Genomic DNA, 26,326 nt, shown 5'->3' on the forward strand with positions numbered 1-26,326 from the left:
TAAAATCAGCCAGAGACTTCTGATTCGCAGCGATGTCTCCAAAGAACGAAAGAAAGTTGTCAAGATTTTCATTATCCAAGTCATCGATCCAGTTCTTATGAACCGACTTGAAGTGGGAAGACGGCATAATAGATGAAGGTTAGGTCTGATGCTGTAATATCCTTTAGATGCTAGTTTGAGATTGGCAATCTCTTCACCTTCTGTAATCATTCACCAATATCTTTTCAGCCACGCGAGATCTTCTGGCTAAGTTACATTTCTATTAAGCTTAGCGCTATATCGTTCAAGTTCTATTTCATAATTAAACTTCCCATTTTATAAAAATTTTCGTGTTGAGAATCGATATTATATAAAGCCTGATTTATCAAGCCAAACCAACTTGTCTGGCCAATATACAAGCTAATTAGACTAATGTATTCCTTCTTAACCTACAACAATTACCGATCGATGCTATCTTTACAATTCATCAATCTATTGGATGATCGGGTTATACAAACAAATTCTATAGGGCTACACGTGATTGGCTATTTAAATGAAGCAGCTATGTAAACAAACTGCCTGACAACGGATACAATGCTAACAAATTGTAGCGGAGAGGCAGAATGTTTAGGTACCTCCTCAATGCTCCATTTAATAACACCCGGAAAGCAAAGTATAGAGTTACCACAAGTCTCCTATTATATTTCTATAACAATCGGTAAAGTCAAGTAGGTTTAAAATTATGGTACATAAAAATCAACTATATCATACAGATCACACTCAGTAGTATAATATGACCTTTGTAACATATTTGTTTTTTACCGTTCCCACAATGTAAGTGCAGTTAACAACAGTTGACTATAGGTTATACTTTGTTATTTTAGTGACAGACTAAGTTAGTATGCGAGGCAGCAGCCAGGCTTGGTGGTATAGAGTGCATCACCGGTGAACAGTAGACTGAGCTTTGTTAACTGGAAAGTTTTTTGACAGAAAAGGCATCCAACCTTGAATTGCCCTCGCTATGTCGCTTGGTTTTTTTCTGACAGTCACTTGTCTAACTAGACTTTTGTTAAAAAAGAGTACTTTATACTTACTTGAAAATAGATGGTTCAATATAAATAGGCTTTGTTTTCAAGCATGAGTACATTCATTTAGGGCTGACTCTGCATGCTCTAGGGATAAAAAATAAACAATTCTCTTCAAATAATGATCACCTAAAATGTTCCAAAATGAACATTATTTTATCTCTGGTTTGTTTCCCTATTTTTAAATATTTGTATGAAGGCCAATGACAAGCTTCTACTACATGGTATTGTAGCAGACGAAAAGCAAAGATGCCCAAATGTTAAAATGTTTTCTAGTTTCTTGCGGATGGCCAGACACAATTCTATTAATAAGCTTTTATAACTATTTCAACATTTACTCTTCTCTAGCCTGCCCAATATACTCAATCCTCTTATTTTGCTACTTTTTGAGGTTTTTTATTTAAAGATCACCACCTCAATTGGTCTTACTTTTGGCTTAAAATTGATCATGGCCATTTACTCAAGAGATTTGGCTCATGAGCAATTATGGATGGATGCCCTTCCTTATACTATTAATAGTTTGATATATGACTAACCACTAACCTACTGACTATAAGCCAGCCTACCAACTCCTGATAGATAGCTCCTTCCTTTGGCTGTTACCATTATGATGGATTTAATTCCTAGTTCATGAAGCATGTTAATGAAAACGATGTTTTGGTAAGCGAAAGAGGCCACCACAGCATGTGATAGACTGGTGGTTGTCTCACCCTAGTCCTCGCCCACTCTATAAGTATTCAATGATTATGCATCATTAATACGCCTGTGAAAAGCATTGTTTTCGGCCTAAATTTTAAAGCCTAAATTTTTGGCTACATTGATTTTAAGAACCTGGGCTTTTGCAAGTATCGTCAAATCTGCTTAGGATATATAATTGGAGACATTATGCAGTCCCATGCTTATAATTCTTTTGGCCTTTGTCAAACTCTCAGCTTTGCCGCAAAAAATAATTTTTTAATATTAGGCAGGAATGCCTTATCACAACGTATACGCTATGTCGTAGAACCATAGTGATGTGGCCAATCTGTAACACAAGTTTTTTTGACCTTAGCTCTTCACATTTTTTTCTGTTGACGCAATCATAAATGACACTTGTTTTTGACATTAGCGATTTTTTTGTTTTCTAATTAAGGGTTAAAAAGTGTTTAAATATACATATGTGGATGACAACTAAAACTACATGTATGTTTCCTCAAGGTTTGACTACTCCTGTCAAAATAGAAGCAGTTAAAACAATTATTATAGACACTTGCTTAAGCTGACTGCTTCACATGGCTTTTTCAGAAGGCAAACAACCGGAATGTTTGAGTTCTAGTTGTTTTTATTATTCAATAATAAACAGCAAGTTTTAAATATTGCTGATAATAATAAACCCCTTCACTCTTTCTTTTATCTATAAATACTGTTCAAAGAGAAAACCTATTCATAGGTATTTTTAAAAGCAATTTTCAAAAGTAATAATTTGAAAAAGGTGTCACCTAGTCAAGCAGTACTGAAGTTTTGCTCTTTTGTACATAGAGTTAGCTGTTCTTTTTTTAACAGTTTATTTTCTTTTGAAAAGACAACTCTAAGTTCCTTGTTTATTGCGTTTGAAATGAGCCGTAGTCTGTAAAGTAGTTTTTGGTCGTTCAACAAAGTGTTATAAGATACTTGCTAAAAAGAGTTTCTGTAAGCGTTTCACCAACAGGCAGTAAATGTTTTCCTACCGACAAATGACTAAAAGATTATCTTTTAATTTTGCTAATTGCTAAAAAAAAGAAATATATTCAAGGCTTCACTTAGGCACTTGTAATTCATGTGTTTTATTTTCTAGACACTTAAATATCTGCAAAAATTATTCTTTCACCATTAAAACTTCTAAAATATTCATAAAAAAGTTTTTGAAAAAATATTTAATTAACAAATTTCACTACAGATATTTATACATGAGCAAGTGCATTCTCTACAGAGAACTAATCTTATACAAATAGCTTGTGAATTTAAGAATTTGTTCTGTGAGTACAGATATTTTTGGTATGTAAGCGGGGTTATCAGTATAGCCTTAGAAGTCTAATCGATTATCAATATACATATATTAGTAAAATGATGGCATAGTTACTTTAAAATAGTTACAAAAATTTATATGCAATGTTTTTACACTAATGCTTAGTGTCATTGCATAAAAATTTTCCATGACACAAATCTATCAGTTACAATATTTTAGGAGTAAACGACTCCAAAAAGGATTAACACAATCAAGTGGTGGCATCAAAATATAGAACCTATTTTTGAGTTTGTGAAAAAACCTGTTCAGCAAGTTGTGCAGCATTTTTAATTATTTTAGCTATGGTTATTTTTTCTAATATTGGAATAATCACAACAAAAACTATTTAGCATTTCATTACTGTTTACCTGCATAAAATAATTTTCAACTAACAACATATACAAGAGATATTATTTATTTCATTGTCAGATAGCCATTCCACATTCTACCAGTTTGAACGCCTAGTATAAAGTAGGAAGCTTTAGTTGCAAAGACAGAACAAGCATGTGTATATAAATATCAATAGATTTATCAATAGATTTATCCACTTTTACAGTTCGTTTTTATCAATTGACATACTGTAATTTTAGGCAAAGTTTTGCACAATTCTATTGTGGTGACAAACTCAGGAAACTTTTCTACCAACTTTTCTACCGTTGTCATATTTCATAATTTATTTTAGCAGTTGTTGTGTTAGGACTATTGTTACAGTGCTGTTGTTTCTTCATTCCCAAAAACATGTCAATGCCGTTAACAATTGTTGCAGCTTTGTTGATGTAAAGTTAGTTAACCTGACCGCATTGATGTTCGCAATTGTTATAGTTCCGTTTTAGTACACCGCATCATGACAGGCATCGCCGCTTACAATTGTTAAAATTTTGTTGCTAGCAGTATTCAACATGGAAGCATTGCTGTTAACCTGATAACAGGCAATTAAGCAATTTTAGGCAATTCTGCATTTTGTGTTATCCAGCGTAGCAGCATTGCAGTTAATGATTGGGACATTATTGCGACTTTGCTCCAATTCAGCTGCCGTAAAAACATGTTGAATATGCACGAAGTGAGTCTAGCAGAAGGACTCGATGACAGATGTCATCAACAGTAGGTTTAGTGACATTCTGGTGAAATTTAATCGTCAGTATTGCTAGTCAGCCACAGTGCAATATTTGTTTATATTTGTGACCATTATTGTGACATATCGAGATTCTCAGAAAATATACCTGTACACCCCAAAATACAATTATCCATTTTATCACCAACAAAATCTTACAACAGAAATTTTAGAAAAAAATTCAACTGACTGCCAAACCTCCAAAAACATACATGATATGGTTTTCTTAGGCAACATGTATACTGTACATGCAAGTGTATGTTCCATGATTTCCCATGCACTCTAGTGCCATGAAGCCTCCCCTTACTCTCATTCTGGTTACCCAATGGAATCTTTCTATGCCTTGTATAGGTTCACTTGATAGCACTTCATCTGAAAACAAGGAAAAGTTATTGACTGCATTAAATAATTCTACTGAATTTATACACCAACAAGTTTGTACTTAGTCTATTATCAAGGTTTCCAAAGCATGAAGTAACACTAATTTTCTGCCTCTTCATCCAATATTCTTGATTAGTGTTCCCGCAGGCATATCATACTTTTTATATGTAAAGCACTTACCCTTACAAATTTTTTTTATTTGCCGTCAATTCCAACCAGTTTTAAGATAAAATTGTGCAAAGAAATCAAGTAACTTGATAGAGATGGATTATGCATAAATGGTCCGAAAAAGGTTTATTAAATTTCACTGTCTGCTTTTAAAATTGTAGACTCTTTTGGAAATGAGAGAACATTAGTTCTACCCCTATTCGGTGTCTCATGCAAGTTATTTTTGATATGCAGGGGTGTGAGAAAATTCTACTGAGTAGCAATATAGTTCTGGTGTAGGATTATAGTAAATACTGATGTGCCATTACTCAGAGACATGTTAACTGGTTATTAGTCAGAGACATGTTAACTGGTTATTAGTCAGAGACATGTTAACTGGTTATTAGTCAGAGACATGTTAACTGGTTATTAGTCAGAGACATGTTAACTGGTTATTAGTCAGAGACATGTTAACTGGTTATTAGTTAGAGACATGTTAACTGGTTATTAGTCAGAGACATGTTAACTGGTTATTAGTCAGCTTCTAGTATCGATGGTAGAAGAGTAGAAACTCAAAGCGGTGGTAATAGGCTCCTCTAGTACTGGGTTAAATTATTCCTTTCCTAATAAAATATTCTAAAGCGTTTTGAAGTGGAGAAAACCTTCATTCACGAGCAAGTGCATTCTCTACATAAAACTCATCTTATACTAATAGCTTGTGAATTTAAGGAACTATTCGGTGAGTACAAATATCTCTGGTATGTAAGCGGGGTTATCAGTATAGCCTTAGCACTCTACTCTAGTATGTAAGCGGGGTTATCAGTATAGCCTTAGCTCTCTACTCTGGTATGTAAGCGGGGTTATCAGTATAGCCTTAGCACTCGACTCTGGTATGTAAGCGGGGTTATCAGTATAGCCTTAGCACTTACTCTGGTATGTAAGCGGGGTTATCAGTATAGCCTTAGCACTCTACTCTGGTATGTAAGCGGGGTTATCAGTATAGCCTTAGCACTCTACTCTGGTATATAAGTGGGGTTATCAGTATAGCCTTAGCACTCTACTCTGGTATGTAAACGGGGTTATCAGTATAGCCTTAGCACTCTACTCTGGTATGTAAGCGGGGTTATCAGAATAGCCTTAGCACTCTATTTTGGTATGTAAGCGGGGTTATCAGTATAGCCTTATCACTCTACTCTAGTATGTAAGCGGGGTTATCAGTATAGCCTTAGCACTTACTCTGGGATGTAAGCGGGGTTATCAGTATAGCCTTAGCACTTACTCTGGGATGTAAGCGGGGTTATCAGTATAGCCTTAGCACTCTACTCTGGTATATAAGTGGGGTTATCAGTATAGCCTTAGCACTTACTCTGGTATGTAAACGGGGTTATCAGTATAGCCTTAGCACTCTACTCTGGTATGTAAGCGGGGTTATCAGAATAGCCTTAGCACTCTATTCTGGTATGTGAGCGGGGTAGAGCAAACAAACATGGAGCATATTTTGGGCATGTGAAGAAACATTACTTTAACATTTCTTGCATCATGTTTAATTTTGTTAATTTTTTTGTTTTGTTTTCTAATTCTGCAACAAACACAGCAAAAGGAAAGACGCCATTCTATTACTGCTTTACATGCATCGAATAGCCCTTCAGTAACAAAATTTACTTGAACTATTAGCTAGAAATTTTGTAATTCTTTTACTTTCATATAGGTCGTACTTAAATTTTGCTAGTTTGACGACCAGTATAAGAACATTATAACAGACTTACCAAAGTTTTTCATTATCGATAAACTCAAGCTGCCATCTTTGGTCTGAGAGACAGCGTACAGTTTTCCATGTTCATCTGTTGCCATACTATGGACAGCACGAAATTGTATCATTTCCTCTTTTTGTTCATATTGCTTAGTCTCCAGGTTGTAACAGAGCCCAGATCCAAAACAGTAAACAGAAAACAGCACTTCTGGTCCGTCTCGAAGTAGAGTTATCTTGTCTTTTCCTCCATGAACCGACTTTGAGCTGATGAATGCTCCTCTTATATCATAGGTAGTAACTACAATCCCTGGATACCTGCTGCCTACAGTGATCAGCTGCTCGTTTCTTTTTACTGCAAGATGGTAGGAGGAGGCAGAGCATTTGAACAAAACTTTTCTATAACGTAGGCGCATGTCGTAGCGAATGCAAAGATTTTTGTTGATAGATTTTTCTAGCAAAAAAACGTAACCTTGTCCTTGTGCTATCGATCTCACATCAACTACATCTACTGAAAAACTTGGAGCCGATTCTCTGTTCGAATTCTGATTTAGGCACAACTTGTGCTGAATCTTAGTTGTGTACGTGTAAATCACATCTCCATCCTCAGTTAGGGTAACTAGGCCAACTTCTAGATCACATTTTCTGTACAGGCTGACTTTTAGTTGAAGCGGTTTTGATAAAGAAGCGTCATTTGCTGCATAATCTGGTTGCAAAGGTTTAGCAGTTGGTAAAGGATTGCTTAAGACATCGTTGGACAAATCACAGCACATGTTCTGAACCATGGTAGTATAATTCTCTCGAGAGCTTTTATGGTTCCAGTTGAAAGGTTCAGTGTGTTTTAGCTCGGGAGAAGGTGCAGCAAGGTCGTTGCAGTTGTCTACAATAGCACCCTTGAAATCTTAATAAGTTAATACATGTAGCTACTGTGTGGAGCATTTATGCATTCAAACTTTATATGGTTAACCTGGCTTAAAGTTTTTATTCCAATAATTAAACTATTCAGACAAATTTTCTAACTGTATATGTTTAATACACACGCGTAAAAGGTTTAAGTTTTTTTATTTTAAATAATAAATCTCAGGGAGTTGTGTTCTCAATTAAATGCCATTTACCATAAACTTGATGATGCAAAGCTCTATATTAATTGGGTTAATCGAATGGTTGAATTTTATTTTTTCTATCAATCGATAGGCTTCTAAAAAATTAATCAATATTAGAAAATATCAATGTGTGATAATAATTTTATATAAACTACAATGTGGTTCTAGTTTTAACTATGAAATGAATGACGAAGACTCACTTTTCCACAATTCAAATAACTAGTATAACTTATTGCAAAATCTTTTAACCAAGTATTAGACTGATCATCTAGAGACAATGGAAAGTTTATTTTACGTACAATAGATCTTTCATTTATAACAATAGAAAACAAGCTAGTAAAACTTACTGTATCAGAAGTCTTTAGAACCTAATGAACTTCTAGCAGGTGTAACTATTTTTGTAGGCACTTTTTTTATTTTTGTGAGTTTCAGAAATTATAACAGACTTTAATAAAACCTCAAAAACTCTCCCCGTAGTTTACTAAAAGCAAGTAGCAGAGCTGAAATCAATAAACAAAAAATGGTATGTTTTAGGTTGTCTTCATCCACTACTATAACTAGCAGGATGCATTAATGAACTTTCTTTACTTAGCAACAACTAAACAAATGTAGTGTTATTATGAGCATTAGGACTCCTATAAAACTTTTCTTCCCACATCTGGAATTATTTAACATTTATGCCATATTTTTCAAAGATAAACTCTTTTTAATACCGTAAAAGCTGTGTTCAATTGCTTGAAGTCAATTACTGTTATTTGCAAAAAAGATTATTTCATTATATTTTTGATTAAAAACAAATGTTTTAACACTGTGTTTAGAATACACCCAGTTATTTTAACAATCTTTAGAGTTTAGTTAAATAAATATAAAATTTGTTTCTTTTTTGACAGCTCCAAAAGAGTTTGTCTGCGTAACACAACTGGCATTTAATTAAAATCAGACAATTATATTTTTAAAGCTGTAAATAAAAATAAATCCTTTTACTTTTAAAATGCAATCTGCAAAATATTTGTTTTTGCTGGAGTATCAAAAAATATTCAAGGAAATGGCCTGCTGCAAAAACTATCAGTTCCTTTTTTCTGATAGCTCTTTCAAGAACTCCAAAGTTAATGATAATTCTGAAGCAAAAAACTCAATTGGTCCATGAATAGCTAATACTGGAAATACCTAATAATAATTTTATAAACTTATAATAAAACAAAGTAGTATATTCATTGCAAATATTTACCACCATTTCTTTTAAATGTTTTTGAAAATAATTAGTCTCAGCAATTTAGTAAATATCAGTATAGCATTTAGTATACAATTAAAGGTCCACAGGCTTTAAATGAATGATACTTTCTAAGAAACGCTGTAACAGGTACTTCACAAGTAAAAATAACAGTTTTTGTACATCAGATAAACACTGACCTAGCAAACTAGCGTTCTTGATCTTTGATTGAAGAGGTAGAGAAGGTATCAGCTGTATCATTTTTTGAATCTGTTGAAGAGACTCCTTGATATTTTTGATAGACCTTACAGTGTCTTCCTTTGCTGTTTCATCGTGTTCGCTCTAGAAAATACGGTAAACTAGGTATAGAATATAGTAAAGTAGTAATGGTCTAGACATCTAATCTCGTATAAAATAATTGGAAAACTTGAAGCTAATCTAAAAGTAGTTTTTCTATATTTGAGACACAAGCTGTTTCTTGTGAAAGTGTGTCAACAATATTTCATTGTATAGTTTTGAATGTCATATATTTTAAAAACGTGAGTTGTGGTCTATCAAAAATTTAAGCTCAAGCATTTAGTAAGTATTTCTTCAGATGTTGGAATCATCTGTTAACTAGGTTATTCACTTTGAACATGTTTATTGAACTTTGTCAAATAAGACCACAGTATTCAATAATTTTGTCTCATAGTTTTAAAGAAGCATGCTGAGTTTTTTTGTAATAAGAATTATAGTAATTTTTATAGTTTTAAAAATTTAATTTATTTGAGTTCATCAATTTTTTAATTAGTAACAAATAAACTAAAATGAGCAAGCTTGTTTGAAACTTAGTTTTTTACTGATAATATTTGACAACGTTTCAAATGTGAAGTTTTGTAAGGTTGTTCTGTTGCGGTGTTCAAGGAGGTAAAAAACATGTCAAAACTACTCAATGAATTATCCCAACCCAAAATAACACTTCGAAAGTTAGTAAGTTTTACAATAGCAACTTTTAAACTCATGATAGATATACTTTCAGAAATATTTTAGAATGACTGCTGCCTCTTACAGTTTTGTTCCAAGTCAGTAATTTTGACATACCGTGTTACTGACAAATCCTCAATGTTTTACATTTACCATTACCAGATATCAGACAGATATACAGATACTTATACTTAACAAGTTAAATCTTTCGCCTAACCATGGCTGCTTGAAAGCAACAGAAAATAAACAAGTTGATGAAAAATCTATTTATAGAATTTTCGTTTGGCTTGAAGCATACTTGTATGTAGATGATACACCTGACAAGCAAATTGCTAAAGCCATGCTAGAACATTCTAGAACAAAGTGCAAACACGCAAAAATTAAATTAAGTTAAAAGCGATACCCAATGAAATGTGATAATATGAATTTAATATGCATAGTATCTAAACATATCTATATCATGCATTTGCTAAATTGCATGTTTTTAAAAGTTTCTGCAGCAGTTGTCTGCACTTGGTTATAGCAGTTGTTTAATGAAACCACTTAGACCTTTAGATTCAAGAATATGAAAGCATTGAAAGCACTTACTTGGCAGCTACAGTTACATGTATCTTTGAGAGGTTCCTCGTCACATTTCATCATTTCCTGTTCTTCCTTGTACCTAATGTCAGTTACTGTTTGATTATCCATGCTCTGGTCACTACTGGTCATGTTAAGGGAAGGATAAAGATCATGTTTATCTAGTTTTTCATCTACATCTGCCTCTGTATCTGCTGCAGCATGCACGGTCTCTACTTTCAGATAGTCTTCCTGCACATCTTCTTTTTCAAGTTTGCAGTAATCAAGAAGTTTCTTAAATTCACTGAAAGATCGTATAAATAATAATCGTATTTGCATATCTTAGCTCGCAGCTCCGTCAACAACTTTCACCATTCTAATAGTGCTGAACAATGAATAAAGATGTTAAATGCAAAGTATCTCTTACCTGTGATTGTCAGACTTAGAATGACTTTTTCCCATTGCAGCAAAACTTTAGCTCTCAATCCTTGGTACACAGACAGATGCTACACAGAGTTATATAAACTTTAAGTGTGGGTATAAGAAGATCTCTACAGAAAAATAGAAGTTAATGAAATCTTTTGTAAGAATTTTTGTCACGCTAGGTTATCAGTTAATCTAATATTCACCTATGAAGTTAATAACATTGTCTGATGACAATAAAATGCTTCATCAATTTCACTGCCTACAAACTAATAGATTTGAACATTTTAGTCAAAATATTAAGTAACTGACAAAGATATATGTGTTATGGCAATTGGTTGTAGATAAAAAAATTGCTTTTGTACTGAGATAAACCTGATTTTTGTTATTTCCAAAGTCTTGCTTGTGTTCACACTAACGAAATATCTATGTTAAACCATGAGTAACAATTCAAACTCACAACCGGCTTGCAGTATTATAGGATTATCAAGGCCAAAACAAAAGATGAGTATATGCAGAAATGCAAATAGTCGCAGAAGCGATGTTTTTCGCTTATATTTATTTTATTAAAATTTGAAGAGACTGCTGATTACCGAAAAATCTGAATAGATAAGGAAAAAATACTTTCACCCAATTCTATTACATCAACTATGAGCTCATCTCAATATGATCAGTTTTTTGCTACTTGTAGCAACTTTAAACCAGTCAGACTTTACAAATTAACTTTGCTGATATTCTGCCATTCCAATAATATAATTATAAATCTTTAACAAAGAAGTAATGTAAGCAGCTAATTTCAAAGTTTGTATTTGTTTATTTTCTTATATTTTCACCTAATATCATTGTCTAAACTTTGCTGACTTTTGCCACTGTTAAAAGACTGACTTTGTCTAACTAGGAGAAACATTGCTCTGTATCGGCAACAGTTGATAATTTTTAATTATATAAACATTTTTTGAAGACGATTTACTTTACTTTTAATTTATGTTTGCAAAAAATGGCAGCAGACTTGATTAAATTTCACTACCGATTACTTCCAGAAGCCATGTTTGTCACCAAAGTTTAACTACACTGTCTGACAGCATTTAAGTTTTTCCGATTTCATCAAAACAATGAGAAAGTTCTTGTAGCGAGTCAAAATCTCAGTTTTCTGATTCTTATTGAAACAAATTCCTTTGTATTTTTCTTTTAAAAGTTTTACCAGTAAATGGGTCATCCTTTCTAGTTTCTCCATTCTTTTCCTTCCATTTATTTTTATGGCTTTTTGTGTTATTCTTGTTATCAGATTTTTTCAAACAAATTTAAAATTTTTAAAATCACCATCAACACGTAAGTATTTAAAAAGTATTTTTGTAGCTTCAACTGTTTTAGTTTCTTTTTTATTTCTAATAGGCTATTATAGAAATAATATTATTACAAAACTGAGAAAGAAAATGTTTGAATTAGAATCAATCATCTTAATTTTATTTCAACTCTCGGTAAAGTTAACAATAATGTCAATCCTACTCACCTTTGGCTGTCAGCTGGTAAACTTTAGAAGTGCAAAGTTTCGAGTGTGCAGCTGCAAGATGCGGGCTCAGAGATTAGTCTGCAAGCCTCAAAATACAGAGAAAGCTAAAAAAAATGCAAAGCTAGGTAAGATTATATTGTAACTTTTTAAAATTTCTTGAAAAGCTTTCTTCTATGATTGCTCTATAGGCTTTTACATATATAATCTATTCTTGTTCTACAAAGTTTAGTATTAAAATTTCTCCTTCTAAGAACTTTTTAAACAATTATGTTACACGGAAATAGCTAGAAACTATTATGGCTAAAACGATTATTAACAATTTAAAATCAAATCAAAAGTTTTTTTCAAGTCAGCGGTTCTCCTAAAATATAATAAATTACACAATATTCTCTACTTCATACTCAGTTTAATGTGGATTCATGTATTGGTGTCATATCAACAAGAACTGTGAAGCAATGCCTTGCACACAGTCGTTAAAATAAGATCTTAAAAATGTATAATATCTATATTGAATTTAAATGCACTAAATATTTTTAGATAGCCTTTAGGTATAAATTATATCATAGTATCATATCAAACTTTTTGCTGCCATTAATTCAAGAATTGTAAACAATCTTTCAGAAATCAAAAAGGCAATTTTAATATTTCCGGGAGACTTTTAAAAACAATGGTTTTTCTCCGCATCTATATATATATTTCTCAAAATATGTCTGTGGATCTGTCTGTCATTCCGGCTATAACTATAGCGCACGCTGATTATTTTACCAATGTGGTCATGTGTTACAAAGCCCCTGTTAAAAAATATTCTTTGTAAAGTTCAATTACTACATCTGAGGTCAAGGCAAATTCTTCACCGTAGACAATTATATCGTCTCCAAGGAAAGAGTCTCGACATTATCTCTCTATTCAGTCAGACAAAAAAGCACAATATCTCACTTTTACATTTGTGCTGGTATCGAGAGGTACCAGTATCGTCATATTCAAAGTTTTGTTGGATAGCTTCTGGTGGAACAAAAACCTTTTTTATACACACACACTTCTATGCAAGAATTGGGATTATTAATTCTCCATATTCAGGATTTTTATTTTGTTTACTCAGTTCGTATTAATTTTATCGTTACCGAATAATCTTTTTTTGTAATCGCAGCAAAACCGGCTTAATTTAGCTATTATGTAGTTATTCGACATGGTTCATTTTTGAGATAGTCTCTGTTCTGGCTTAGGGAGTTTACTTCAATTTCTAGGCTTCTCAAGTTGCCTATATGACTTGAAAATGCACTAAGGACCTGAAAACAGGTAAGTTGCTAAACACTGATAGCAACTATAAAATGAGCGTATGTCTCAGGTGTACAATACTTGAGACATATACTCAATGCAATTTTGGTGATGCACATACGTGTATCACCAAAACAGCCTAAGTCAAGAACAAAATAATCCAATTGACTTCGGAATAATTTGTAATAACTCAAACATCATCATTTTAGAAGTACAAAATTACTTTACTCTGCAAGTACAGAGCAAAGTACAAAGTGGAAAAATCGAAACTATAAAGCATACAAGGGTACAACTACAAGCATACAAGTGTATGACTACAAGCGTACATGTGTACGACTACAAGTAGACAAGTATACAAATACAAGCATACGACTCCAAGCGTACAAGTGTACGACTAAAAGTGTACAAGCGTAAGACTACAAGCGTACAATTGTAAGACTCCAAGTGTACAAGTGAACGACTACAGAGTATTGCTGACCCAGGCTACAGAGTGTCAAGGAACAGTTTTAAATAGCCACAATATGTGTGATTTACTCTAATGGTCGCTTCTAAGGGTCTTTTAACAATTTATTTATATGTTAACTTTTCTTTTATAATTCTCCTATTACAATGTATAAGAAAACATTATAGTCTAGTGTGATCTTTACATGTTATTGCTTGATAATTTTGAAATGTTATATAACACACTTACCCACAATTAAAAGTTGCTAAATACTTTTATGTGTGTTTAGAGAAGAAATTATTTATACATAATTTCTTCTCTAAACACACATTTAATCATTTAATCCGATTCCACATACGCTGTATATCACACTATATACACTATATACGCTATATATATACGCTGTATATCACACTATATACACTATATACATTATATATGCACTGTATATCACACTATATACACTATATATATACACTGTATATCACACTATATACACTATATACACTATATATATACACTGTATATCACACTATATACACTATATACACTATATATATACACTGTATATCACACTATATACACTATATACACTATATATATACACTGTATATCACACTATATACACTATATACACTATATATATACACTGTATATCACACTATATACACTATATACACTATATACACTATATATATACACTGTATATCACACTATATACACTATATACACTATATATACACTGTATATCACACTATATACACTATATACACTATATATACACTGTATATCACACTATATACACTATATATATACACTGTATATCACACTATATACACTATATACACTATATATATACACTGTATATTCCACATACACTGTATATCAGTGTTGAATTTGTTTTATTATCTTATTCTATTTTGACTGTACTGAACGGAAAGAGAAGAAAGGCTGAGTCATTAGCACTGTTCTCTTTTATAGATGTCTATGTTAGCCTGTAAGGTGTTTAGGGACTAAGCTATGCTCTTTATGTTGCAGGGGGTTAGTATTTGAGTGGAATTGGCTTAAAGATGTGATTGCGTCAAAAAGGTAGATCAAATGAAATTAAAGCCAAAAAAACTGTAAAAGTCCAGCTACAATTTGATGCCATTTTTGTCTTTGTAGACTAACCCTGTCCAGAAATATAAGCGTTTGAATAAGGTCATCTTTTAAACCACTCAGATTCGAGCGGGTGCTCCACTCATGACATATATAGCGATACATGTGAAAAGAGTCTACGGGCGATAAATATGAAAGCTCTTCTTTAGCCAATCATCAGCACGGAATTTTTATATAAGTCATAATAAATGTTATCGGTGATCTCGAAGTTAAGATTTTACTCGATTACTAGATCGTACATCAACATCGATATTCACTGAATTAATTGACATCGTTAATTTACTGAACTACTAGATTGGCACGTTTTATTGATGAACAACAGAATTGTAACAATGCTTCCAGTTTCTGCGAAGGTGACTCAAGAGTTTTCTGAGCATCAATTTTTTAAAGTTTGGGGCAGACAGTGTATGGTTACAGCTGACATCGTCAGCAGCGTTATGCTTTCGTTAAACATTTACTCATTTTTAAAGTTACACTCGCAATCTATCTAACTCCCAATTTAAAAGCTTTTGGTATAGATATGCATTAGAATGACTCTATGAATGACTCTATGAATGACTCTATGAATGACATATATTTATTACAATTGTTTTAATGATTACAGGATGTTTATGCGGCAACACCAGTGGAGCTGTTGCGGCAGTGTAGAAACTTCCATACACAGAAGAGAGAGAGAGAGACATGAATTTGTGCTGCACAAACCATGATATGTTTTGTTTGAGTTTGCTGCAGTAGATTAATTTGTCCTATTATATGAGCTGAAACTATATGAGTGGCTACGACTTGGATGGGTGTTTTTAATAAAAACTTTATGCCAAGATGAAAATTTTTTGACTTATAAAAATTATATAATAAAACAATATTGTTGAAGATGATACAAAACATGATTTGCAGAACGTTGAACACATCAAAGCCCCATTGCTACCTGTGCTGAAATCTTGTCTGATAGATAGATCTATGAGGTGTAATCAGAGCTGTATTGACGGGTACTTTTGCATTGCTGGACTCAATTCCAATGGATCAAATATTAAAAGCACAAAAATCTTATGCTCCACGCTACTAAGTGAAAACAGGTGAGTCTACGCCGCAAACTGTCAACCAGGTGCAAGAATGGCTTTATTAACTCTTTGCCAGAATTGTTGGGTTAATTGATTTAATAAAAATGGTGTGTTACGTTCACTATTTCCATCAACTCATAATAACCATTTGTTTAGTACTTGAATTAACTAATCAAACTTGACCAGTAATTTCTTTCCACAAATTGATACTAATAATGACCCTATAAGACAATAGTATTTCCATTCTTGCTCTCTTCGTACCTCGTAATAAACTTGACCAGTAGCATTTTTACTATTTTACTAGCTTTAATGCTTTTATAATCGTGAGTCTGCTTTAAGGTTATTGTCTGGCTCACACTCACAAATGTAATCTGTTGCTATTTTACTTGGTTATGAATTAACTAAAAGTTACTCCTCAAAGTTTTTATGACAATAAGCTTTTTAAAAACAGCTTTTAAATTAGGTAAAAACACAACAGTGCATTTTTTCAAACATAATTTAACTGCATGCTCTTCTGAAACATAGATTTTGAAACATAGACTTCACGTTTGAATGGCCTTTGTACTGTAAAGCAAAAAATCAATTTAGGATGTATTGTATTAGCTCATGTAAAGTAGAATGCATGCAACATGCATGCGCATTCATCCATGTTTCTGGGACGTAAAACATACATGTTTTCATCCGCTGATAAGTAATTACAAAAGATGCAGAAGTTCTGAGAAAGGTTCCATCAACTATTTTTAGAAATGCTTGAAGAAAGCCGAGAGATCTTCACAAAGTAATTCACAGCTCGTTTCAGAGTCTCATTATTAATGCCGTACAAGTAAACACCTACAAAACACACAATGCCTGTTCCAGAGGCAAACAGAAAGATTGCTAAGCACAGACAGTTAAATAAATTTTGCGCTCAATGTACTGTTATATCGGATATCAATGGCCTATATTTAGAGTTAACAGAAAACGAGATAATAAATATACAAGTTAGACCGTACAAAAGAAAAATTTTCCCATGCTCACATCTACAAAATCTGGATATGGAATAACCACCATTAGAAGTCAGCTACCACATTTCAACCGATCCATTCGAAGACTACAGCATTGAGTGCTTGGCCTGAGAAAATGTTAGATAATTGCCAAAACTTGGAATTAAATCCAGATCAAAACCATAGATAAACTCCCAAAGAGTGCAATTTAAGATCCATGCCTAACTGTACTCCCAACAAGAACAGCACCTAGACAATAACAACTTGTGCCATGCCAGACACTGGACAATAATTTATAATTAGAGATTCCATATGATGAAATCTCTGCTGATGTAAAACTCCAAGAAGTAGCAAAGAACCAGCAAAAACTACAAGATTCACAATCAAAGACCTGAGAATGATGCAAAGTTGAATGTAAAGACAACAGTTTAGAAATCAATGGAGATCAGAAAAAGGTTTTAAATGTTTTGAATAAAGCAATTGTAGACTATAAATACTCATTTTGTGGATTTGTTTTAACTGCAAGCATTTCATTGAGTAAGAAAACTTCCCATAAAGTATATCTTCCTTTTTTTAAATTAATTAATTACGTATTAAATTTTATAATAGAACCCACTGCTCTAACCAGCAACTAATTCAGTGCTAACAAAAAGAAAAGCTCAATTTTTCTACAAAAGCTAAAGCTTATGAAAGCTCAAATGAAGCCCAATGCTTAATTTTTTTCAGGAAGCTCGAACCCTCTTCTGGTAGCTTGTCATTGTGCATAGATCAGTATGGCAGTAGTTATTGCTGCTACATAGCTTCTTTGATAGCTAACGGCTAAGAATAAGTTCACCAACAAAAAAGCGCTAAGGTAAGTATTTATTTGTCGGAATTCTTTATAGCAGGTCAGTAAGTTTCATCTATTCCATAAGGTAAGTTTGGTCTTTTATTCTGGTCGTCTGGCAACTGATTGGGCAATCGGTTTTGGCAGTGTATGCATGTTTTGTTACTTTTGATCAAAATTGATTATTAGTATCTAGTTATTCTCATCATGATGCCAACACTTGCAAAAATAGATAGTTAGATGTGAACTTTGTTGCTGTTTATCGATGCTGCTAAAAGTCAATTAGACCTTTAGTCAATAACGAATTAAAAATTGAAGATTATGGGAAAACAAAAGCTTTTTTGTATAACATTGTTTTATACTGTAAATGCCTGGTGGCTGCTATAAGGTGGGGGTTTGCTGGAGAAGTAGGAATGCAATGGATGAATCGTTGGACTCAGTCGTAAGAGGTTATATAGGCAAACAAAATTTACCTGCAATTATATTATGAAAATCAGTTGCTCAAATACCATCAGTTTTACTTGGAATTTTTTTAAAATAAGATATTTACTCAGCTTTCCGTAGTCTAAAAAGAATTTTGGCTAAAGAGATTTTTATAAAACTTCTAATCTAATGTAAACTGGTTCCTTGATCTCCTGTGAAAGGATATTTGTCCTATGAGAGGACCTTGCTGTCGCATCAAGTGATCAACTAGTTGTAATATTGTTGTCATGCCTTTCCTTACGCAGAGCTTGAAACTAGTCTGCTCTGAATCTCGATGTTACAATGTGAACTGTGAAATAATTGCTGGTGTTCCTACTTTGGCTCCTTTAGACCAACATTTATGGCAGCCACAATGCATCCCCCAAATGTTGGTAGAAGTCTAAGAATGACATTTGAGGATGATGCAATAGATAGCATTTGAGGATGATGCAATAGATAGCATTTGAGGATGATGCAATAGATAGCATTGGCTTAGCTAAAATCATTCTGGCATTTTTTGGGCTCTTTGCAAGAAAAGGAAGTGTATATCATCTTTGAGTTCTCATATACAAACTAGCAATCAACATTTCCATTTTTATGAAATTTTAAGACAGTTGTTGTGTGCAATTATTTGCTCTGTTTTCAACACTCAACTGGCTATAAGAAAGCTGAATATTGCCTAGCTGCAATTTGTTAAAACTGTTTTAATTTGATCAGCCAAATAATCTTTGAGCTGGCTTACTGATAAATTCAAGTTTTAATCTAAAATTTATATTTGATCAACTATATAATTATATAACTATATAATTATATAATTATATAACTATATAATTATATAACTCGCATTTTATAACTCAAACGGTTTTATAAATAGTTGAAATCTATCACCTGTAAAACTTGAGTCAGAATTGGTAGGATTTATTTTGACAGGTCGACTCTCTTCAAGTAATTATGTTGACACTATTTGTAATAAGATTACCGAGTTATTGATTCCGCTGCAGGTTTTTTCAGGCTATGCATTAACTCAAATCTGCCATTACATTTTATCCGTTTCTCTTTATTTATGGTATACACATTAATTATAATCTCGCTCCAAAATATTTCACTTGACTTATTTTTGTAGCAAAAAGAGCATTTCACCTAACTGCAAATCTACATCATATTTTAACATATCTTGTTCTAACGATTGAGCTTTGCAAATCTTTGTACTTTCTCACTTTGCTTATGCTAAATGCTTATTTTACGTCAATTTTAGGTTTCAACATCTTTCATAGGTTTGTGTCCTCACCTTTTTACCTGACAGCTACAGGTTCTCAACTCATTTCAACTTGGCTGGATATGAATCTATTACATACAGCATTTAAAAATTATTTTGAAAATATTATTGCTAGTACAATCTTCTATTTAATATTCATTCTCTTAGCAGAAAAGTTAATTTAAACTACAAGTCAAACCTTTTACTTTTTTTATAAAAAGGAGTAACTGTTGCTCAGTTTTCCTATTTTTATAATTCTTGTATGGCATAATTTGGAAAGCATTTTTATTTGAAACGAAGTTGTCAAAAAGTAATATATAAATAACTGAACTATTGCGAACTTCTCTCTTGATGCTTGACTCTGATAATTGACAGTCATCGCTGCTTTGTTTGCACAGGCCAAAGAACTACAATCAACTTCAAAATGGGTAAAAATCATTCCAAGTACAATCGGATGGGGTAAGCATTGCTTCTGGCTGCTAGCCATTGTGCAATATGCACAAATTGAACTTAAAATAGTTCTTCATTTTGCAAACACGCTAAAGGAACTATAATAGTGTCTATGATGTTCCAGTGAAGCGCAACTGCCTATGGAGGGTGAGTCAAACCTTTCCATATGCCACCAAAAACTTGCGAAAGAAGAGCTGAAGGATTGCAAGGCAGAAGCGCCGCGCGTAGAGGAGCATTCAATTGATCAAATAAAAAAGGCAGCCAAGGCTTTGGTAGCTGTTGGAGAAAAGACCAACAAGCACTGCAACTCCACCCGGTTATTAACATCTAATTACGAGGTACATATCAAAGATTATGTTATCTACATTTACATTTTATCCGTAGTACCCTGCATAAACAATAACTGGTCTTTGGTTTGTTTCCCACAACTGACTCATGTGAGCTGCCCTTAACAGACTATTGGGTAGACTGTATGTTGAGACACAAGGGATTTCACCTAAAAACAGACCAGGTTAAATAAATGACATTAACTAGTTTAAATGTTTAATTCCTTATCTCAAGAAACAGAAAAGTATTTTTTCAAGGCTTCCAGTTTTTCATGTTTAATCGACATTCTCTTCTGACACCTCCAAGGAAGTTGATCCAAAAGTACAAGTATGCGGCTAAGTTATTATGCATAAAGTAACCATGGCCTTTCTTAAATGCGTTGATAAACAGCATAATAACAAATGAGGGGGGACTGTGATACTATGGGGTGAAAGAGAAAAGCAAGTACATTTTGTAAAAAGGCGTATTTCATTTACATTTAAGTTATGATATGCATCACTGAATGTTAGCTGTAAGCTTGTAAGCTTACAGATCTCGTGAGCCTTGTAAGCTTACGAGAGCTTACAAAATGTATAAAGATTCCATTTTATGTGTGTTGTGCAATGGCGTATCCTTTCCCACACGACAAAATGATTTGTCAAGTGCTAAAGAAATAAACTAAATATGGTATTTCTAAAAATTATCACAAATGATTATCAAGGAAATTATGTTAAATTTAAATAATTGGGTTCACTTTCCCACTATACTATTCTTTGGCACTTGTTGAATAGAAGTTGATCAATTGTCATCAACAGATTTAGAATTCGCTTTGCAGTTATGTTTGAGTTAGAGTATTTTATTTTTCTTGGGTGTAGCCTGTCGTACATATACATAGAATCATAACTGGTTAATAATTTTTTAGTTCTCTCTTTTTTAGGTGGCTCTCTAAACTGCTATTTTATGTGCGGCCATTTTTAATACAGCAGATCAAAAGCATCAAACTTCAGTACTTGAAGCCAGACAGTTTTTACTATTGGCATATTTCAAGAGCTTCAACCTTGTAAATCTTCCTGCACAGGTTTTAGTTATTTCATGCCAAAATAGCACATCCGGGATACGAATGAATACATCTTGTATCACTGCTAACAAGTTGTAGCCAAGCGTTTTATACGTCAATGAGCTAGTACCAATTGTTTTGAAAATGGGAACCCGTAAAATATGTTATAAAATACCTATTACAGCATTTTCAGTGACTCTTGTTAGTAACTAAATTTTAAATAGTGCAAAATCAAAAATCAATTTTAAAGAATATGGCGTAGTAGATTGTTTACTAATTGTTTCAGCTAGTAAAGAATGAAGTAACTATGACCGAACTGGCGGAGATGGTTGAAAGCATACACCGAACTGTTGAAGAAATCCGTAAGCAGGTGTTCAAAAGCCCTTGTGTAACGGCCTTGTCTCCAAAGACAGAAAACCAAACCAGTATGTTATTATATATAGCATTTTGAAATTCTAGGTTTTTTAGAAATGGATGCTGAATATAAGGAACAAGAAATCTAGGTAATTAGTGCTCTAAGCATCGAAATATTTTTAATGAAAACGCAGAAATGAGTTTAGTCGCTGATCTTAGCGAGTCCAATCTCATGAGAAATTCTCCAAAGTTAGCATTATAACAGATGCTTACTAATAGTTGTAGAATCTTCAGTGAAGGGTTTTGGCCAACACCTAGCTTTTGGACCTATTTCAGAGCAGGCACCTCCAAATACCCAGCCAGGCTTTGAGGGCTATGGTTCGAGAGTCATAAATTCTGTTGCACCTTTAAAAAGAAATTACATGTATGGAGGTTACGGGAACTCGGCATATGGCGGTGAAAATGCTTCGGAATCATTGGAGCAGCATACTACTGGAAGCGCTACCTATGGGTCAAGGTCAAGGTTGATGGTGTCTGTACAGTATCAATCAGTCCGTTATGTCACACTAACTAGCAAAGGGGATGTAATTTACGCATATGCTACAGCTCCCCAAGAATGGCTGTGTATAAATCAACACTCTAACCAAAATTTTGGATGTAGCTATTCTGTTATATGCTACAACATCAAGGGAATAGCTCAAACTGAAGGTTATGTATTTGTGCTTTCACAAACGCCCAATGGAGTGAAGTGTTATCGCTATAACATGCTGTTAGGCAACAGAGTAAAAATATTCTCTTCCCATCACAACACCTATCATATAGCGGTGAAGAGAAATGGGCAATTGGTCACGATTGGCTCTAGATATCTTGACTTTGTTATCAAAACATACGACATTCACGGAAATTATTTGAAAACAAACTTGGTGTGTGACCAAAATCACGATATTGGCACTTTTCGAGAGCATTCAGATGTATTTTATTCCCTATTCTGTTCTGTCCCTATTAGCAGCTACAGACTTGAAACAAAGCAGGTTCAACAAGAACGTCCGATAATAGGTTACTGTTGGATTCACTGTGTGACATCCGATGAACAGGGTCTTCTCTATGCAGTGGCACAAACTGCCGAAGGAAAGATATTTCTTCTGAAAATGAGGGACTTTGGTAAGTAAACATTTTAATTGTGGTGTGCCTAAGTAGAGCATATGCATTTCAAAATTAAGTTGTTTGTAAAATTCTGTTTATTGCAATCTTTGTGCTCAAAAATAAAAATTTGCATATGAAAAGTATTAAATTCTCATTGTATAATCGAGAAATTAAGGCATGTATAAAAGTTGATATGAAGATTAAAATAATGCACAGTGCAAACTAGAATTCGCTCAGGAAATTTGACCATTTAGAACTGTTAAATACATAAATGTAGTTGCATCAAACCTCGTTCGCATATTTAGAATACATTGAAAAAAAAATTTCTGTCATAAGTATACTAGGTATCGGTGTGTGCAATGCTGACTCTTCATTTATAATCATTCTCATGTGAATTTTACGCATCTTGATTTTTTATTAGTTGTTTCATAAACATCTCAGAATTGACCTTGAAACTCATTAGCCTATAGCTAGTCTTTTAAAGACGATATTTTGAACATGAATAAAGTTTTTGGTGGAAAATGTTTGAAGTGATCTGACTGCGCGAATGTTGCAAAATTAAAATTGACAAAACTTCATTACAGTAAAAACACTCAGGAGAGAAATACATTCAAATGACATCTCTAATTGTTATTGATGTGGTAGTTGATATCTGTTATGGCATTCAAGTTATAGTGTTATGTGTCTTTATTCTGTCGGTCTCTACAACCATCGACATCATAATCTCACTATCCCTTGAGTTGCCAGTTTTGCGCAATCAATTTTTGTTAATTTTAATCTATTAACATTCTGGCAGTCATATCAAAAACATTAGGAAAATACAGACACTTTCTAATGAAATCTACTGAAACTTTGTCCAAATTCATCTTTATTATATAAAGTGCACTTGATTATGTAAAACCACCAGAAGCACATCGCTTGTTTAGTAAATTGTTTGCTTGAACATGAATGAATGGAGAGCAACTAATACGATGTCTTTTCACGAGATAGCAATGAGATCATACAATTGTCTGTTTCAGGGGATGAGCTGGATCGTGAACTAATACCAGGATTCAACACTGATTGTATAATAACAAGAATATCGGTAAAGGGTCAGCACGTAGCATTAGCGTGTGATGCCTGCTGCCATACAGCTGTTTACACAATTGACAGAAACTTTGGGTGCTTCTATTAGTTTTGAGAATGTTATGTTATTTCAGTTACTCTTCTCTTTGTTTCTGTTTTGTGCAGGAAGTGGTAAACTTTTTTGGCCAGTTTTAAATCTGAAGAGAAACGATTTTGCGCCATGGTTGTTTTTGTGGTGTTATTCCAATCTGGTCATGGCTTGTGAATTTACAAAGCTGAAATCAATAGTGGCCAATAGTTGACAATATTGAGTGAAAATTGTTTGTATATGTTCAAACAAAATAAATGTATTGTTCTTTTTGCAATTATAGTGCTGTGTGTTAGAATAATTTTGAGCTTCGAATTCTCAGGCCGCAAAAATATCAAGATTTTAAAATCATTAGTAATGAAAGTGATGGTAACAGTAAGTATGCTAAAAATGGAAATAAAAGAGTTGTAAGTCGACCAGCTTTCCATCGAGAAAACATTTTGACAGATGGCTTGATGTTACGTGACAATTGTTTAAAGTTTGCATTGAGATCTCTCAAGGCATAGTATAAAACCTTGAACATAAATTCGTAGCATTGCTGCTAACTAATATAGTTCAAACCAACATCTATGTGCTCCAGTGTGCCATGATGAAGCAAGAACCTATTCTCATTGCTAATGCTTAGCAAATTCCTGATGACACTTCTTTCAAATTCCTGATGACGCTTCTTTCAAATTCCTGATGACGCTTCTTTCAAATTCCTGATGACGCTTCTTTCAAATTCCTGCTGACGCTTCTTTCAAATTCCTGATGACGCTTCTTTCAAATTTCTGATGACGCTTCTTTCAGATTCTTGATGACGCTTCTTTCAAATTTCTGATGACGTTTCTTTCAAATTTCTGATGACGTTTCTTTCAAATTCCTGATGACGCTTCTTTCAAATTCCTGATGACGCTTTTTTCAAATTCCTGATGACGCTTTTTTCAAATTCCTGATGACGCTTCTTTCAAATTCCTGATGACGCTTTTTTCAAATTCCTGATGACACTTCTTTCAAATTCCTGATGATGCTTCTTTCAAATTCCTGATGACGCTTCTTTCAAATTCCTGATGACGCTTTTTTCAAATTCCTGATGACGCTTCTTTCAAATTCTTGATGACGCTTCTTTCAAATTTCTGATGACGTTTCTTTCAAATTTCTGATGACGTTTCTTTCAAATTCCTGATGACGCTTCTTTCAAAGTCCTGATGACGCTTTTTTCAAATTCCTGATGACGCTTTTTTTAAATTCCTGATGACGCTTCTTTCAAATTCCTGATGACGCTTTTTTCAAATTCCTGCTGACGCTTCTTTCAAATTCCTGATGACGCTTCTTTCAAATTCCTGATGACGCTTCTTTCAAATTCCTGATGACGCTTTTTTCAAATTCCTGATGACGCTTTTTTCAAATTCCTGATGACGCTTCTTTCAAATTCCTGATGACGCTTCTTTCAAATTCCTGATGACCAGAGCTGCTTTCAAATGACTTTTTTATGACTCAAATCAAATCAAATCATATCCGGCAAACTACAAATCAAATCAAATCCCCCACCCTTGTCAGCAGATTCGAAGCAAATCAAATCGATTCAGCCCTATAACGAATTCAAATCCTGAATCATTTGAGAATGATTTGAAATACTCTTTCAAATAGCTGTATACCTTCTATAGCTGTAGCGGCGTAGACTGTACTCCTATTCATAGGACCTGAACCAGAGAGAAAGGGTAAGGGGTTTGCCCCCCCCTGCCCGTTTTGGATTCTATGGATAGGAATAGTATCGCTGTATCTCTGTACCACTATATGTATTATGTATGCTAAATTCATGACTAGATACGGTTTTGTTCTTTGTTCTACGAGGTATGTTAAAACATCATTGCAGAGCACATCATACCATTGGCTCGATACATCAATGAATGAGTAGAGGGTTATGTAACAGTTTATGGTCATGGCTGCGACTGCTTTTATTGAAGCTTTTAAGCAAGAATGTACAAATGTGAAAAAAAACTTTAGATAATTTTTTAAAGTTACAAAATATAAGATACAAATATAAGATAAAACCTGAAAATATTGGCAAGTGAAACACAGTTACTGAGGCTTGAACTTGAAAGAAACGAAACTAAGCATTGAGTCTATAATTAACAGTTACATAATATTAACACATATACCTAAATACACTTGTTGCATTTTA

The 26,326-nt window shown here is 33.4% G+C and overlaps 1 protein-coding gene across 1 annotated transcript; it reads left to right on the top strand.

Moving 5' to 3' along the window:
• Positions 1-20,101: 20,101 nt before the first annotated feature.
• On the top strand, positions 20,102-24,238 carry LOC137391800 (uncharacterized). Its single transcript, XM_068078334.1, has 5 exons — positions 20,102-20,158; positions 20,274-20,487; positions 21,799-21,937; positions 22,146-23,027; positions 24,029-24,238. The coding sequence occupies exons 1-5, from the start codon at positions 20,124-20,126 to the stop codon at positions 24,181-24,183; spliced, it is 1,425 nt and encodes a 474-aa protein (XP_067934435.1). The 5' UTR covers positions 20,102-20,123; the 3' UTR covers positions 24,184-24,238.
• Positions 24,239-26,326: the final 2,088 nt, after the last annotated feature.

This window comes from Watersipora subatra, chromosome 3 (assembly GCF_963576615.1).
Source record: "Watersipora subatra chromosome 3, tzWatSuba1.1, whole genome shotgun sequence".
In the NCBI taxonomy this organism is placed as follows: Eukaryota; Metazoa; Bryozoa; class Gymnolaemata; order Cheilostomatida; family Watersiporidae; genus Watersipora; species Watersipora subatra.